Source organism: Crinia signifera, unplaced genomic scaffold (assembly GCF_055691185.1).
Source record: "Crinia signifera unplaced genomic scaffold, ASM5569118v1 HAP2_SCAFFOLD_184, whole genome shotgun sequence".
Taxonomy (NCBI): domain Eukaryota; kingdom Metazoa; phylum Chordata; class Amphibia; order Anura; family Myobatrachidae; genus Crinia; species Crinia signifera.
The window spans coordinates 18,945-32,655 of record NW_028142077.1 but is presented as its reverse complement, the minus strand read 5'-3'; the positions used below and the strand labels follow the sequence as shown (position 1 = coordinate 32,655).

Sequence of the window (13,711 nt, the reverse complement as noted above, 5' to 3'; positions counted from 1 at the left end):
CCCCACCTAATCTCAAAGCCACACAACGCTCTTCTGCATAAGCCTCATTTAACCTTTCTCTGCTCCAGATCCTGCTTTCAGGTGCGGACTTCTCTCGTTCTCAGTCCTGCTGGCCTGGCTCCTGCTTCCTACTGGCTCCGGCTGCTGCTGCCTGTCACTTTCACAAAAGAATGCTGAGCACTACGAGCAGCCAGGGCAGGTCTTTCGCAGAGTGCGGAACAGACGACCCGCGCATGTGCAGTAAAAGTACAGGACCCAGAGACTGAGGCCACAGTGCCAGTGGCGGGTACGGCTATGCGCCTGCGGCCCCAGGCCGTGCACACACACAGAGTAGATGGCTCTGAGTGCCAAGCTGCAGGAAGCACACTCAGTAGACGGCAGTGGCACACAGTGAGTCAGTCAGACTCAGCAACAAACAGATGGTGCACAAAGACGGCCGGGCTGCAAGGGTCACTGACAGGCTAGCTAGTACAGGCAGTGGCTGTGCCGGGGTATGGAAACTCTGGGGCCCTTCAGATCTCTGGGGCCCGTCCCACTTCTCCCCCTCGACCCCCCGTCGCCTGCCCTGTTCATTGCACTGCAGCATGGGACCTGCTGAAGAAACCTTGTTCTTGTCACTTGGAAGGCTGGCTGGGATTTCATTTGTGATGTCAGACGCTGGGCGGTGTTGGGGCGGAGCCACAGCGCGGGAGAGGATCACAGCGGCACACCAGTTACGCTCCACTTTTGCGTCTTGGCTTTGCTCCCACACTGCCCAGCGCCTGACAGGAAATACCAGCCGGCTGCCCCAGTGATGCAAACTAGTAGGTTTCGTTAGAGTCTTTTATTCTGCCACTCACAGTTATAATTGACAATTTTTATTCCAGTTGTAGGAGACTAATTGCTGCCACCTCCATACTCCCTAACTACCCCCTTGTTTACATATGAATAATGTGTGTGTGTGGGGGGGGGAGGGGGATTTTCAAAAGCACCTCTTTTCTGGTGACTGCGGCTTGTTCCTCCTGACTGTATACTTTTGGCCTTCAGTCAGAATGCAGACAGAGGGCCAGATTCTCTAAGCTTCAAAAGTGATAAAATGGAGAGTGATAAACAGCCAGCCAATCAGCTTCTGTCTGACATTTTTTAAACACAGACATGGCAGGTAGGAGCTGATTGGCTGGCTGTTTATCACTCTCCATTGTATCACTTTTGAAGCTTAGAGAATCTAGCCCTCAGTGCGCAGGGGTTAAATGTATGACATCAAGGTAACAAGGTAATGTTATATATGCTCTGTAGGGCACAGGATTGCAGCAGATATTAAGCATTGTACTGGATCTTTTTTTGTATTATTACTGGATTATATTATGTGAATTTTGGCTCAAACTGTGTGGCATAATGTTAATTTTGGCTCAATCCGGGTGGTATAACATGCATTTTGGATCGTTCGTTGTGGCATAATGTGAATGTTGACTTATTCCATGTGAATTTTGGGTTATTCCGTGTGGCATAATGGGATTTTTTTCTTATTGCTTGTGGCATAATGTGTAGAGGGCAAGTATAAGGGGGTCTTATTTTGTATTGCATAATGTGTATAATGGGTATATGCTGTGGTACACTACACTCAGGGACACCCCCCCATTTGAGTGGACATGCCCCCTTTTGAGTGACCAAACCCCCTTCTCTGGAGTGCGGCCCAGGAATATTTACTTGAAGTGTCATATGGCCCCTCTGGCTGAAATAATTGTCCACCCTTGCTATAGAAACTTATTTTCCCATTGTGCTGTCAGAAAGATCAATAAATATCAACATACAGGAATAGATAGAGGAGGTAATTCAAGCCTGCTCACTTGGCTGCATTTATTCAAAGCCTAGTGAGCAGGTAAATGCCGCCTTGACGACCACCCCCCCCCCATGCTGAATCCCCTCGCTATGCTGCCAGCAGATATGTACACATCCATTCACAAGCGCTTGCACAGAGAAAAAAATCATTCGATGGTTAGTCACCATCGAATAACTTTTCCTCTGCACGCAGCCGAAGAGTAGCCCAGGACTTAATTTTAGCTGCACAGTCTTCTCCGAATTGGGGGTGGGCACTGACGTAATGTGACGTCAGCCACCCACCCCGAGCAGGCACGGGAAATCCTTCATTCGCTGGGGCCCGCCCATCATTTTTATGGGTGCAACCATCGTTTTTATGGGTATGCTAGGTGTCCACCCCGGAACGCCCCCTGCCTGTCAATGAGGTCCTGGCCTATGTTCATGTCTAGTGGTTCAGCTTCACATGATGATGAAAAACCCGCCTCCTGCTGGCAAAATGAAAGAAATGAAGCTAGTAAAAGCAAAGGAACACACTGTGCACTCTAAAATGCTATCACAAATCCCCAAGGAGAGTCCAAGTGTGTTGGCGGTTGCGATGACTGACCTTTCCAACACTAGACGGGAAGAGGTGGCTCCTTCCACAATTTGCATGCCCTCTGCAAGTGCTGGAAGGAGCACCCACAGTTCAGTTCCTGATGTTGAGATTGAAGGTGTCACTGTTAAAATAAACCAGAAGCAGGATATTGATGTAGCTGGCGCTGAGGAGGAAGTTGACTAGTAGGATGGTGATGTGGCTTGTTTATATCAGGCACTGGGCGAGACAGTTGTTGTCCATGGGGCAGAAAAAAAGACATCAACATGCCTTGGCAGAGGACCAAAAGATCCACTTCATGTATCTGGAATTATTTCTACCTTAATCCGGACAACAACTATGTCACCATTACCTATGTGATGGTAAAATTAGTAGCTGTAAGGATGTTAACCACCTGGGAATATCCTCCCTATTATGTCACCTACAGCGCTTACATCATAAGTCACCCTCAAGTTCTGACAGTTTGGCTAAGAGCATAAGCAGTCCAGTGACAGCTAAATTTGTTGGCCTCCTGGTGTATCCAAGCACCTGCAATCCACACCACCAACTCCCTCCTAATCAATTTCCTCCTCAGTCAGGATGGGTAGTACTCCTACAGGCTATGTCACTGTCATGACTGACTCCTCTTCCATCCAGGATTCATCCGGAGTATCCTACAGTGCTACGCCTACTGCTGCTGGGAGTCATTCATCATCAAATGATTGTCCAACAGTTGTTTGCGATGAAGACGAAGTACGACATCGCAAAAGTGTCCTCAGTGTCCTGAAAAATGTGGTTGACCCACTGTCCACTTAACAACAGACATGTGGACCAGTGATACAAAGCAAATTAAAGACAAAGGGTGAGATTTAACAGGATGAGAGATTCAGAAAGTGAGAGATTTGGGAAGAAATCTCCAGTTTTTTAAAGCAGCAATCATTTACACTGCAAAACCAGTTTGATTTTGAAGTGTAAATGATTGCAGCTTTAAAAAAACTGGAGATTTCTTCCCAAATCTCTCACTTTCTGAATCTCTCATCCTATTAAATCTCACCCTATATGACTGACAGCCCACTGAGTAGATGCATCACCTTCCGCAGCAACAGCAGCAGCACCAGTATCAGCATCTTTGAAATGCCAGCTCGTTCCAAGGCAGGCTATGCTGTGTATCACCGGTTTCACTAAGAGGCACAACGCTGAGAACCTCTTTGAGAAACTGAGGAAAATCATCACAAAATGGCTTACTCATTTAGACTCTCCAGGGGATTTGTGATATCTGACAACGCCACCAATATCATGCGGTCATTACATATCTGGGCTAATTTTAGGTGTTTTTATGATGTGTTAAAAAAAAATACAGATCCAAAATCAAAACCCGAATTAGTGGTTTTGCCAAAACCAATCCAGAAACAAAACACGATGGGAGATCCAGATCCAAAACCAAAACACAAGACTTGAAAAATGCCTGGTGCACACCCCTACTAAAGGAATATAAAAACAAGAAACAGTCACCAATGTGCTATGAGCAACATCACGTCTTCTATAGAACTCACATCTTAGTATATTTACCCCGATGTGTGGTGGGATGTACCGCAAGAGGTTGGTACTTCCCACCCAAAAATCTGCAATGACACTAACACCTACTGTATTATATAATGGACTAATTGTATTTTTTAGTGAAGAAGAAATACAGGAAGAAAAATTAAAGGAAGCAATAAAGCTCATTGTGAAAGGGGACTTGAGCAAGGAAAATCTCACGGATTCGGAGGTGTTACCACAAGCTGACTGTCTGCTCACAGCCTGGGTGCTGGACGTGGCTAGTCAGGACCAAGAGGAGTACACCAGCAACCTGAGGAAGATGTCAAAGCTCATTAAGCCTGGGGGACACATCATTGTCATTGGATGCCTATTTTGTACATATTACACTGTTGGTAATGATAGGCTGCATGCACTTAGTTATGATGAAAGCTTTGTAAGAAAGACCTACACCGATGAAGGATTTGTAATAGGTTCTTGTGAGTTACTTGACAGGAAAGTAGAAAGTGATCTCATAGATTCTAAGCATCTGATGGTCCTTACTGCTGTCAAAGGGAACAAGATTTGTGAATAGTGATCGTTGGCTGAATGATTCCATCCAAACTTCTCAATAACCACTGATCTTCCTAAAGGTACAATTGTTATGTGCGATGAGATGCGCACTCCCGTCACACATCTCATCGTACAACTCAAGAAGTATGTGCTGCACATACTTTTTGTACTAGATCTCATCTCATTGTAGAACCTATGCAATGCGATATTGTATACAATAATTGTAGCGTGTATGGGCACCTTTAGTTATTCTGAGCTATCGCCCGCAGCCATATCTAATTATTTTTCTTATCTTTCAAATAGTTCAAAATATTATTAATAATCATGGTACTTGTGTAGTATCACGGCGCCCATCGCAGACCATAAGGCATGCGATGGTATGTGATGCGATATCGCGCAATGTTCCACAATCTCATATGTTAAAATTGTATGGCATTGAATATGACATACAATGCGATGCAATGCGATTATAACTTGTACAAGCACCCTAATGGGAGCTTACAATGTTAAATGCACCCCCCACGCCACCCCCACTATGAACGTGAACCCGAAGCGTGGCGAGCGCAGCGAGCCCCGCAAGGGGCCGCTCATAACTTCACAGGTATAAGCGTCCGCTCGCCACGCTTCGGGCTCGGTGGCTCGCTGCGCTCACCACACTTTATGAAATCAAATCCACACCGACGTGGATAGTGGGGGTATGAAATGGTCGAAGGACGCGTACCGCTGCGCTCGCCACGCTTCGGGTTCACGTTTATACTGGGGGGTGGCGTGGGGGTGCATTTAACATTGTAACCACCCATTAGGGTGCTTATACAATTTAACATCGTAAAGGGGGCTTACATCGCATCGCTGTGCATCGGGTGTATGGCATGCGATGCGAGGAAAAATCGTGCGACTAAATATCGGGGGCGCCGTGATAATACACAAGTACCATAATCATAATAATTAATGTATGTAGTATACCAAAATGATTCAAGCATTTCAGATACATTTATCTTTCGTCTATTGGAAGTGCTAACTGCAGTGACTTGATGTCTTTCCTGTGCCTCTACAAAGTCCTCTGAGTGCTGCTTGTATTGTTTTGTTGTTACACACCCTTAGTTGTGGTTGGATTTGCTATCCTTCGATCCTTGGAAGTTTGATAACTCATTGCATCTGCTTGGGAGAGGGATACATCAGAAGCAGGTGTGCTGGTTTGCAAAGCTTCTCTGCTAATCAGAAAAGCTGAGCTGCGTAGTTACTTGCTGCCATGATTGCTCGGCGGCAGCCCATAGAAGCTAAAACACGGTTTCGTTGCCTGTACACTGCAGATAACAGGCACCGGGACCAGTGCATGGGCAGTATCGGCCTCGGTACTGAACATGCACAAACCGAGGATTCTATGGGCTGCAGCTGTAGTATTGTGATTAATGGTATGCCCATAACCCTAACAAGCTGCATTTTAAACCAAAGAAACTGTTATGTACATGTATTACCGACCATGTTTTGTAAGTTAGGTACACTAAATCATAAAGGGTGTCCTCATAAAAAAAATCACAAGGTGTTTTTTTTCCTTCACTCAAAAATAACGCCAGCCACATATATGCTGGAGCTCCTAAACCTTCACATCCAGGATCAGGGGAATCCCCAGTATTGTGACATCTAAATAGAAACCATTATATGTTTGAAAAACACCTGACTTAGGGGTACGGTCCTCCATTGATTGAAGCTTGAAGTGAAATTTTTGAAACTTTGTTGTCGTGGAAAAAGTTTGTTATCATGAGAAAAGATACCCTGATGAGATTTCTCGCCCCTCAGTGTGAGGTATGCGAGGTCAGTGAAATAAAAACACAAAGAAGACCATAAATATATTTTTTACTTTTTCATTTTACTTTTTTTTTTTTCCATTCTCCACACTGAATCAAATTGGAGCACAATATTCATATTGAGATTCTTCATGGGAAGCACTTGAAAAAACAACTGGTTATACACGTTGGAACTACTGTACATTCAACCTAAATAAACATTTTCACCGACACTCTAAGGGACGTTATTTAGGTATATGACTATATTTTCACAAGCTCCATTGAAGTAAATTATTACTCACTCTTTTCCTGTAGCACTTTATTGTCTGAAGATATGGTGGCATCTTTTGAGTCATTACTCTATTCAGGGCTGCATTGCGCCTACAGGCATTGATATTTCACAAAGTATTTATTTCACTGGTGTGTGTGGAGTATCTGCAGAAGAACCTGGAATGTATGTGGGCTAGGTGAGTACTAAGAATGGAGAGAGGAGGACTAGTGATCATGCTAGTGATGTGCTTGGTTGTGTAATGCAGTGTATGTTTGTAACGAGCATTATGTTTGGCCGGTATGGGTTATACCGGCCGACTTTTAAGATCGACAATCAATAGGTCAACCATAATTGGTTGACAGACCATAGGTGGACAGAAACAAAATGATAAAAAAACTCATGTCAACTTTTTTCTTTATGTAGACCTTTTCCACATCGACCTATTGTATGTTTCGACCTTTTAACCATGCCGACCTAAAGTATGTTGACCATTTTCATGTGTCAATCTATAGTGGTTGACCTATGGTACTTGTGTAGTTTCACGGCGCCAGCATGTTTGGCATTGTGTCTAAGGGTATTAGCAATGTGTATCTCATGTCCCTCATTAATAATGAAGGGCATAATGTGTAAAGGGCATTATTAATGTTTGGCATTTAAAAGGAGCATTACTATGTTTTTATAGTGCACTGCTGTGTGACATAACATAAAGAAACAGCACTACTATGTGGTGTAATGTCAAAAAGGAGCAATATGAGGTGGCTTTATGTGAAAAAGGAGCAATTTGGGGCAGTGTAATGTGAATAAGCAGCCAAATGGCATGGTGTAATGTGAATAAGGGGCACTACTCTGAGGAGTAAGAAGTATAATATAGGGGACTCTACTGTATGATGTAGAGTGAAAAAGGGACAATATTGTGTGATGTAACATCAAAAGGGGAAATTATCACTTGACAACATCAATAGGGTTGCACTACTGTGTGCTGTCAATTGAATTGGGTGCACTATTGTGTTGTCAAGCTCCTTCCCAATGCGAATGCCTCCCTTTTTTGCTGCACAATGTTTCTTTTTTTTTTTAAATAGGGGAGGTGTACAGGGTTAAACATAAAAATAAGAAACATCCAAATAATACTTGTGCAATGTACAACTTAGTAGCGATGTGACATTATCACATGAGTATGTCAAATATTTAATCATAAGATATTGCACATATTGACAAATGTATAGTCAGCTGTGCAAGGAGAGTAACCAACTATAGGTAACAGAGTAAACAACTATAGGTCAGCTGTGTAAGGAGAGTAAACAACTACTGCTTCATATAAATAGATCAGCCATTCATTTTACTATAAGACAAAAGATTATAGATCAGAGACTCCAAACCTGTGATACAGAAGACACAAGAATGGAAGTCAGACCCAAGTTGAAGCATTATCATCTACATGGGATGTATTCCAGGGACCACCTTAAACATTACTTTGAGTCAGAAAGTGTGTTCCTAGATGAGACAGTGGGATTTATTATGGAGAAGTTGCACAGCGCATTAACAACAGGTGTGTGTTCAGGAAATATTGTATCTTCCGTTACACAACTTTACATTGGTTTGCACAGTATAACCACAGTTAATATACAAACTTTCTGCATTTTTAGCAGTTATGAGAACCCTGTATCAATATAATGTATATACAGCAAATCCTTAGGAGTTTAGAGAGTCATTGCCATAAGGTACAGTATATGCGTTCAGAAGTACCAATACTCACTTTGGTGCCCTGTGCCAGCAAGATAATTGATCCCCTCCTATATTTTAAAGAGAAACACTGCGCCACAAATAAGGGGCATGACGTTCTTGCTGGGAAGGGGCTTAACCATACAATAATATCCCCAATTCAAATTATGCCACACAGTAGTGCAACCTTTTTCATGTTTTGTCAAATGATGGTATCCCTTATTTACGTTACAGGACATGTGTTCCCTTTTGACATTACATCACATGATGGCCCTTATTGACACTACATCACACAAAAGAATGTCCCTGTTACTTTTACTTGTTACTATTACAGTAGTCTCCCTTATTCAATTATGCCATTGCGAATTGCTCCTAATTGATATTATGTCACCCTGTATTGCTCTTTATTCACATTATTCCACCGCGTATCGACCTTTCTACATGTTATGCAACAAAGTAGTGCACCTTATGCACAAAATGGCACTTAGTAAATGCCCCTTACAAATATGCCAAGCATTATTAATGCACTTTTATAAATAGTAAATCTTACATATTTTGCCACTCATTATTTATGCCCTTATACATATGCCACAATTATTTTATGCCCTTACATATATGATTCACATTATCAATGCCCTTATATGCAATGCCACACAATGCTTCTCACATGAATGTGCCATACATTATTAATGCCCTTATACACAATGCCAAACATAATGCCTTACGCATATGGCACACATTGCACAACCGACACACACCCTTTGATGCATGCTCATAGTCCAGGTTCACCTACAGATACTCCACACACGCACATAAGAGGAGTATGGGAGAGCTGGAGAGGAAGCAGCAGGGGTAAAAAATGATACTGCCAAATCAGGAATGCCTCCTTGCTGTGCTCCACCATGAAATCTTGCACAGGCGACTCAGTCAATGGCTTCACCATAGGAAAGGACTTGCAGAGCAGCAGCAATGCAAACTCTAAAGCACTAACATTGGGGCCGAGTACCAGCTGGGCAGCAGTCAGCTAGTGGTCTTTCCTCTTTCAGCCCTAGGCTTAGATTATCCCTTGCATTTGCCTAGTTGATCTATGCCGGCTCTTGATGTCTATATTCAAAAAGTACAAATATAACTTACAGTATCTCCAAAGGTAATGATAACATGTATTCGGCATGTGGGGATGATAGATCCAATCTGATATATGTTATTTTGATGATCTTATTAATACAGTTAAGATTGATAATTATCAGATAGATAAGGGTTTTAAACTGCATTTATTGCATGACAATAGAATAACTGGTACTTGTTTCCTAGCACGGCGCCCATCGCATGACATTGTGTACCTTATTTAGTGGTGTGCGATGCGATGCTTGTACAATTAAATATCGCATAACATCGCATGCCAGCAAATGAGATGCAATGCGATTTTTTATTGTACAAGCACCCATGCCATGAGATGTGATGGGTGCTTACAATGAGATGTAACCCCCAGTATCTACGCCATCCCGAAGCGTGGCAAGGGGCCGCGGTACGCGTCTTCTGACCTTTTCATACCCCCACTATCCACGTAGGCGTGGAGTCAATTTTAGATAGTGTGGCAAGCGCAGCGAGCCACCGAGCCTGAAGCGTGGCGAGTGCAGCATGCGATGCTATGCAATGTTATTTGTACAAGCATCGCATCGCACACCACTAAATAAGGTACACAATGCCATGCAATGGGCGCCGTGCTAGGAAACAAGTACCAGTTATTGCTATGCGATGAGATTTTTAGGCGCCCATACGAAGGAAATCGTGGGCGCCGTTCTAGGAAACAAGTACCGAATAACTTTGTAACAATTGTGTATGTTTTTATATGTTGTAATATCATGCTGTTACACCCTTGACTTTATGTGAAGAAATTCTTTCCCTGCTATAATTGGATTCTCTGTGTTTTCAATCAGATGAAAAACTGGCGGGATTAGAAAATGAGCCTCTGAGTAGTTCTGGTTCAGCCCTCTGACGAAGTCATCATGATGAAACGTGTAAGGGGTGTGGCCTAGCGTGAAGTGGTTTATGCAACACTCTCTCCATGTTGTGATATTGAACTAATGTCCATGTGTATTATACAGAGGATGGTTTATACCATCTTTTATGGTATGAGTTGTCTTTAAACCTGTGTTCATGTTGATGCTGTTGGAACAACAGAAATTACCTATGGATTCATGCACTATGGAGCACTCTTGTTATTCTCATTGATTTAGTGTGTGGATACAGGTTTTCATTGAAGAGGGAGACAATCTAAAAGATTTGCGAACAGAAAGGGAACCGAGGATTTGGATTGTTTTGCTAGATATGAACAGTGGATATTGGTGCTGTTAGTTTCTTATAGAACATTTGTGATAAATGTATATTATTGTTCATAAACCTTTCTAATTATACTGTATATAATCAAAAGAAGCGTGCTTTAGCAAGTAAAAGTCCTTTAATCGGGCAGCACAGTAAGGCAATTCCAACTTTAAGTCCCAGCATGGACCACTACCAACTCACTTTACCTCTATAGAATGTGGCATTTCATTTTGTGAATCTCTTCCTGCAGGTCGCATTAAAGGAGATACGTTGATTGACATCAGTGTTGGATCCTTCGTCCATCATCTTTTTGGTATCAGTGAATTTTTTAAGGAGATTATTATACTAAAACTAAGGGAGTCCTGTATTATGGAACTCAACAAATGGGTGAACACCCGCACCGGGGCCTTTGATTGGACTCATGCATCTAAGATGATTACTCAGCTGCAAGGTATCAGGTAAATATATAATTCTAAACATACAGATGGAGCGGGTCTCTTCCTTGCAGGGGATGGCGACGCCAGCCTGTATAACCAGGATTTTACTGGCCCACAGAGAAAATGCCTGGGAGCCCATCTCCATTTCTTGGGATCTGAATCCAGAATGTGTACTTGAATTTTACATGTTACCTTATACTGCACAGGACGATGGTATAATCTCTACAGAACATTGCTGTAAATGATCTGTTATATTATAATGCATGCACTAAAATTATTTAATATACATATATCTATCAATCAATAAAAAGGTACAGTCCATGCACTCGCTAAGTCTCTGTAGTGACTGGCCACACCCATAAGCAATGGCCCCTATCACTACATTCCCCGATTGGCCCTTCATGCCCCATAATATTTACGCAAAAAATTTTTGGTTAGATCAACTGCGCTTTAGCCCCAGTCCGATCCTGCATATAAGTATATAATAGATAAATAAATAACCAAAAAATAAATAAAAAAATAACAGTTTTAACTTGAATGGAGATCATACAGTTACACCCCTTTCACACGGTCAACCTGGGTAACTGTGCAGTGTGAAAGGGGCTTTTGAAAAATCCTTGGTCCAGTAACCCGGCAATCCGACCCGGTTTTAAAAGAAGGGTTTTATCCGGGTTGGACCCTGGTTGCTAGGCAGTGTGAATGAATAATCAGGGTTGAGCGACCCGGGTCCGTTCACACTATAGGGAGGAGGCAGTGTAAGCTCCAAGAGCTGTGTTGTGGCATGGACCAGAAAGGGTGGCAATGACACTAAAACACACTCTAATATATAGTACTGATACTGATTGATTTAATTTTGTAGTGAAGAAGAAATACAGGAAGAAAAGTTGAAGGAAACAATAAATCGCATTGTGAAATTTGACTTCAGCAAAGAAAACCTGACGGATCCGGAGGTGCTACCACAAGCTGACTGTCTGCTCACAGCCTGGGTGCTGGATGCAGCCTGTCGGGACCAACAGGAGTACACCAGCAACCTGAGGAAGATGTCAAAGCTGCTGAAACCTGGGGGACACATCATTGTCATTGGATGTTTACATTGCACATATTGCACTGTAGGTAATGATAGGCTGCATTCATGTAATTATGATGAAAGCTTTGTAAGAAAGACCCTCACTGATGAAGGATATGTAATAGATTCCTGTGAGTTACTTGATAGAAAAGTAGAAAGTGATCTCATGGATTATAAGCAAATGATGGTCCTTACTGCTTTCAAAGGGAACCTTCAGCATGCCTAGGCCCCCATACACTGCTGTCAAAGGGAACATTCTGCATACCTAGACCCCCATACACTAATGTAAGGTATCACATGCATCCTCACAACTGCCTGCTGAGTTCTTCAGCAGCTGGACTGCATACGATATATCGTATGCTTCCCTTTAGCATACAATATATGGTATGTCCGATAAATCTTGAGTGTAGCACTTGCAATCTTCGGATCCGATCCAATTTGTACGGGACTGGGATTGGAATCGGAGGTTAGGAACATATGGTTTTGGCACCTTTCGCTCAAATTCTTGGCCAGCTCCATCGGAATCAAGTGAAAAGGGCCCGAACTGTATAAGTGTATGGCCAGTTTAAGAATAGAGACCCTTAGCTGGATAATTCATTCAAAACATTCCCAATTACTACTAATCTACCTTAGCTATTCTTACCTTCGATATCTCTCAGCCATATGCGTATATATGTACTGCATAGCTCTTATCATGAAACAGATAAAAATTCCTATAACAATATTTTTAAGTATACATAATCCCCCAACTAGTCAGCTGCTCTATTTAATTTTATAGTATGCCAATTATAGATTTTACTTCAGCGCTGATTGGTTGCCATTGACAACTTCTCCACTGGATCACTTCTCCTCCCTTATCACTGCTTAATACACGTGCCCTAATGCCCCCAGTAGTGCCACTTAAACTTAATGCCTCAGTAGTTCTACTCACATATAATACCCCAGTAGTGACACCTATACAGTACATAATGCCTCCACCTGTGCCTCTATACATAATGCCACCAGTAGTGCCATTTATACATAATGCTCCAATAGTGACACATACATAATGGCAATATGAATCACGGCCACCCAAACCTCCACCACTGCAGCTGAAAAAAAGAAAATATTGAGCAGCGCTAATTGTTTTAAAAAAGACCAAATTGGTGGATCTATCACAGTAATTTATTATTACATACTAAATAAATAATAAGCCATCAACATAAAACATCAATGATATGAATGATAAAATTGGATTAGTTTATAATAAAAGTTTACTCAGAGTCCTCGCCAACCATGTAGTTTTAGTGACCTGGAGAGTCCTAATTTTAGAGGTCCATTGAAAACAACATGAGTCCCCAAAGCGATGATCCAGAGGGAGAACTGATGAAATGCAGGTTTTGCGAGGAGTGGCCCAAATCATCAACTCCTACCGCAGATCTTAGTAAAGCGGGATAGTGTCCCCAACCTCCTGGTACCATAATGGATTCGGTGCTTGTATCCATATTGGAAATAAAGAAGGGGGTTCAAATAAAGATAATCGGGTCTGCAACCCACTCCTTACGCGTTTTGCTACACCTCCATCAAAGGTGATAAAGCAACCAGGTGTAGCGAAACGCATAAGGAAAGAGAAAACTGCTGATCCTCCCAACCAAGTGTCTTTGGATTGCAGACCCA

The 13,711-nt window shown here is 42.4% G+C and overlaps 1 protein-coding gene across 1 annotated transcript; it reads left to right on the top strand.

Moving 5' to 3' along the window:
• Positions 1–334: 334 nt before the first annotated feature.
• LOC146053723 (nicotinamide N-methyltransferase-like) lies at positions 335–13,140 on the top strand. Its single transcript, XM_083168011.1, has 5 exons — positions 335–390; positions 3,026–3,121; positions 4,046–4,281; positions 10,710–11,010; positions 11,849–13,140. The coding sequence occupies exons 1-5, from the start codon at positions 335–337 to the stop codon at positions 12,279–12,281; spliced, it is 1,122 nt and encodes a 373-aa protein (XP_083024137.1). The 3' UTR covers positions 12,282–13,140.
• The last annotated feature ends 571 nt before the right edge of the window (positions 13,141–13,711 follow it).

Coding starts and splice junctions, on each gene's coding strand:
- LOC146053723 (XM_083168011.1), top strand. CDS start 335: ATGGCTCTGAGTGCCAAGCTGCAGGAAGCACACTCAGTAGACGGCAGT. Junction 4,282..10,709: donor TGTCATTGGATGCCTATTTT/GTACATATTACA, acceptor CAGCACAGTAAG/GCAATTCCAACTTTAAGTCC. Junction 11,011..11,848: donor ACTCAGCTGCAAGGTATCAG/GTAAATATATAA, acceptor TTAATTTTGTAG/TGAAGAAGAAATACAGGAAG.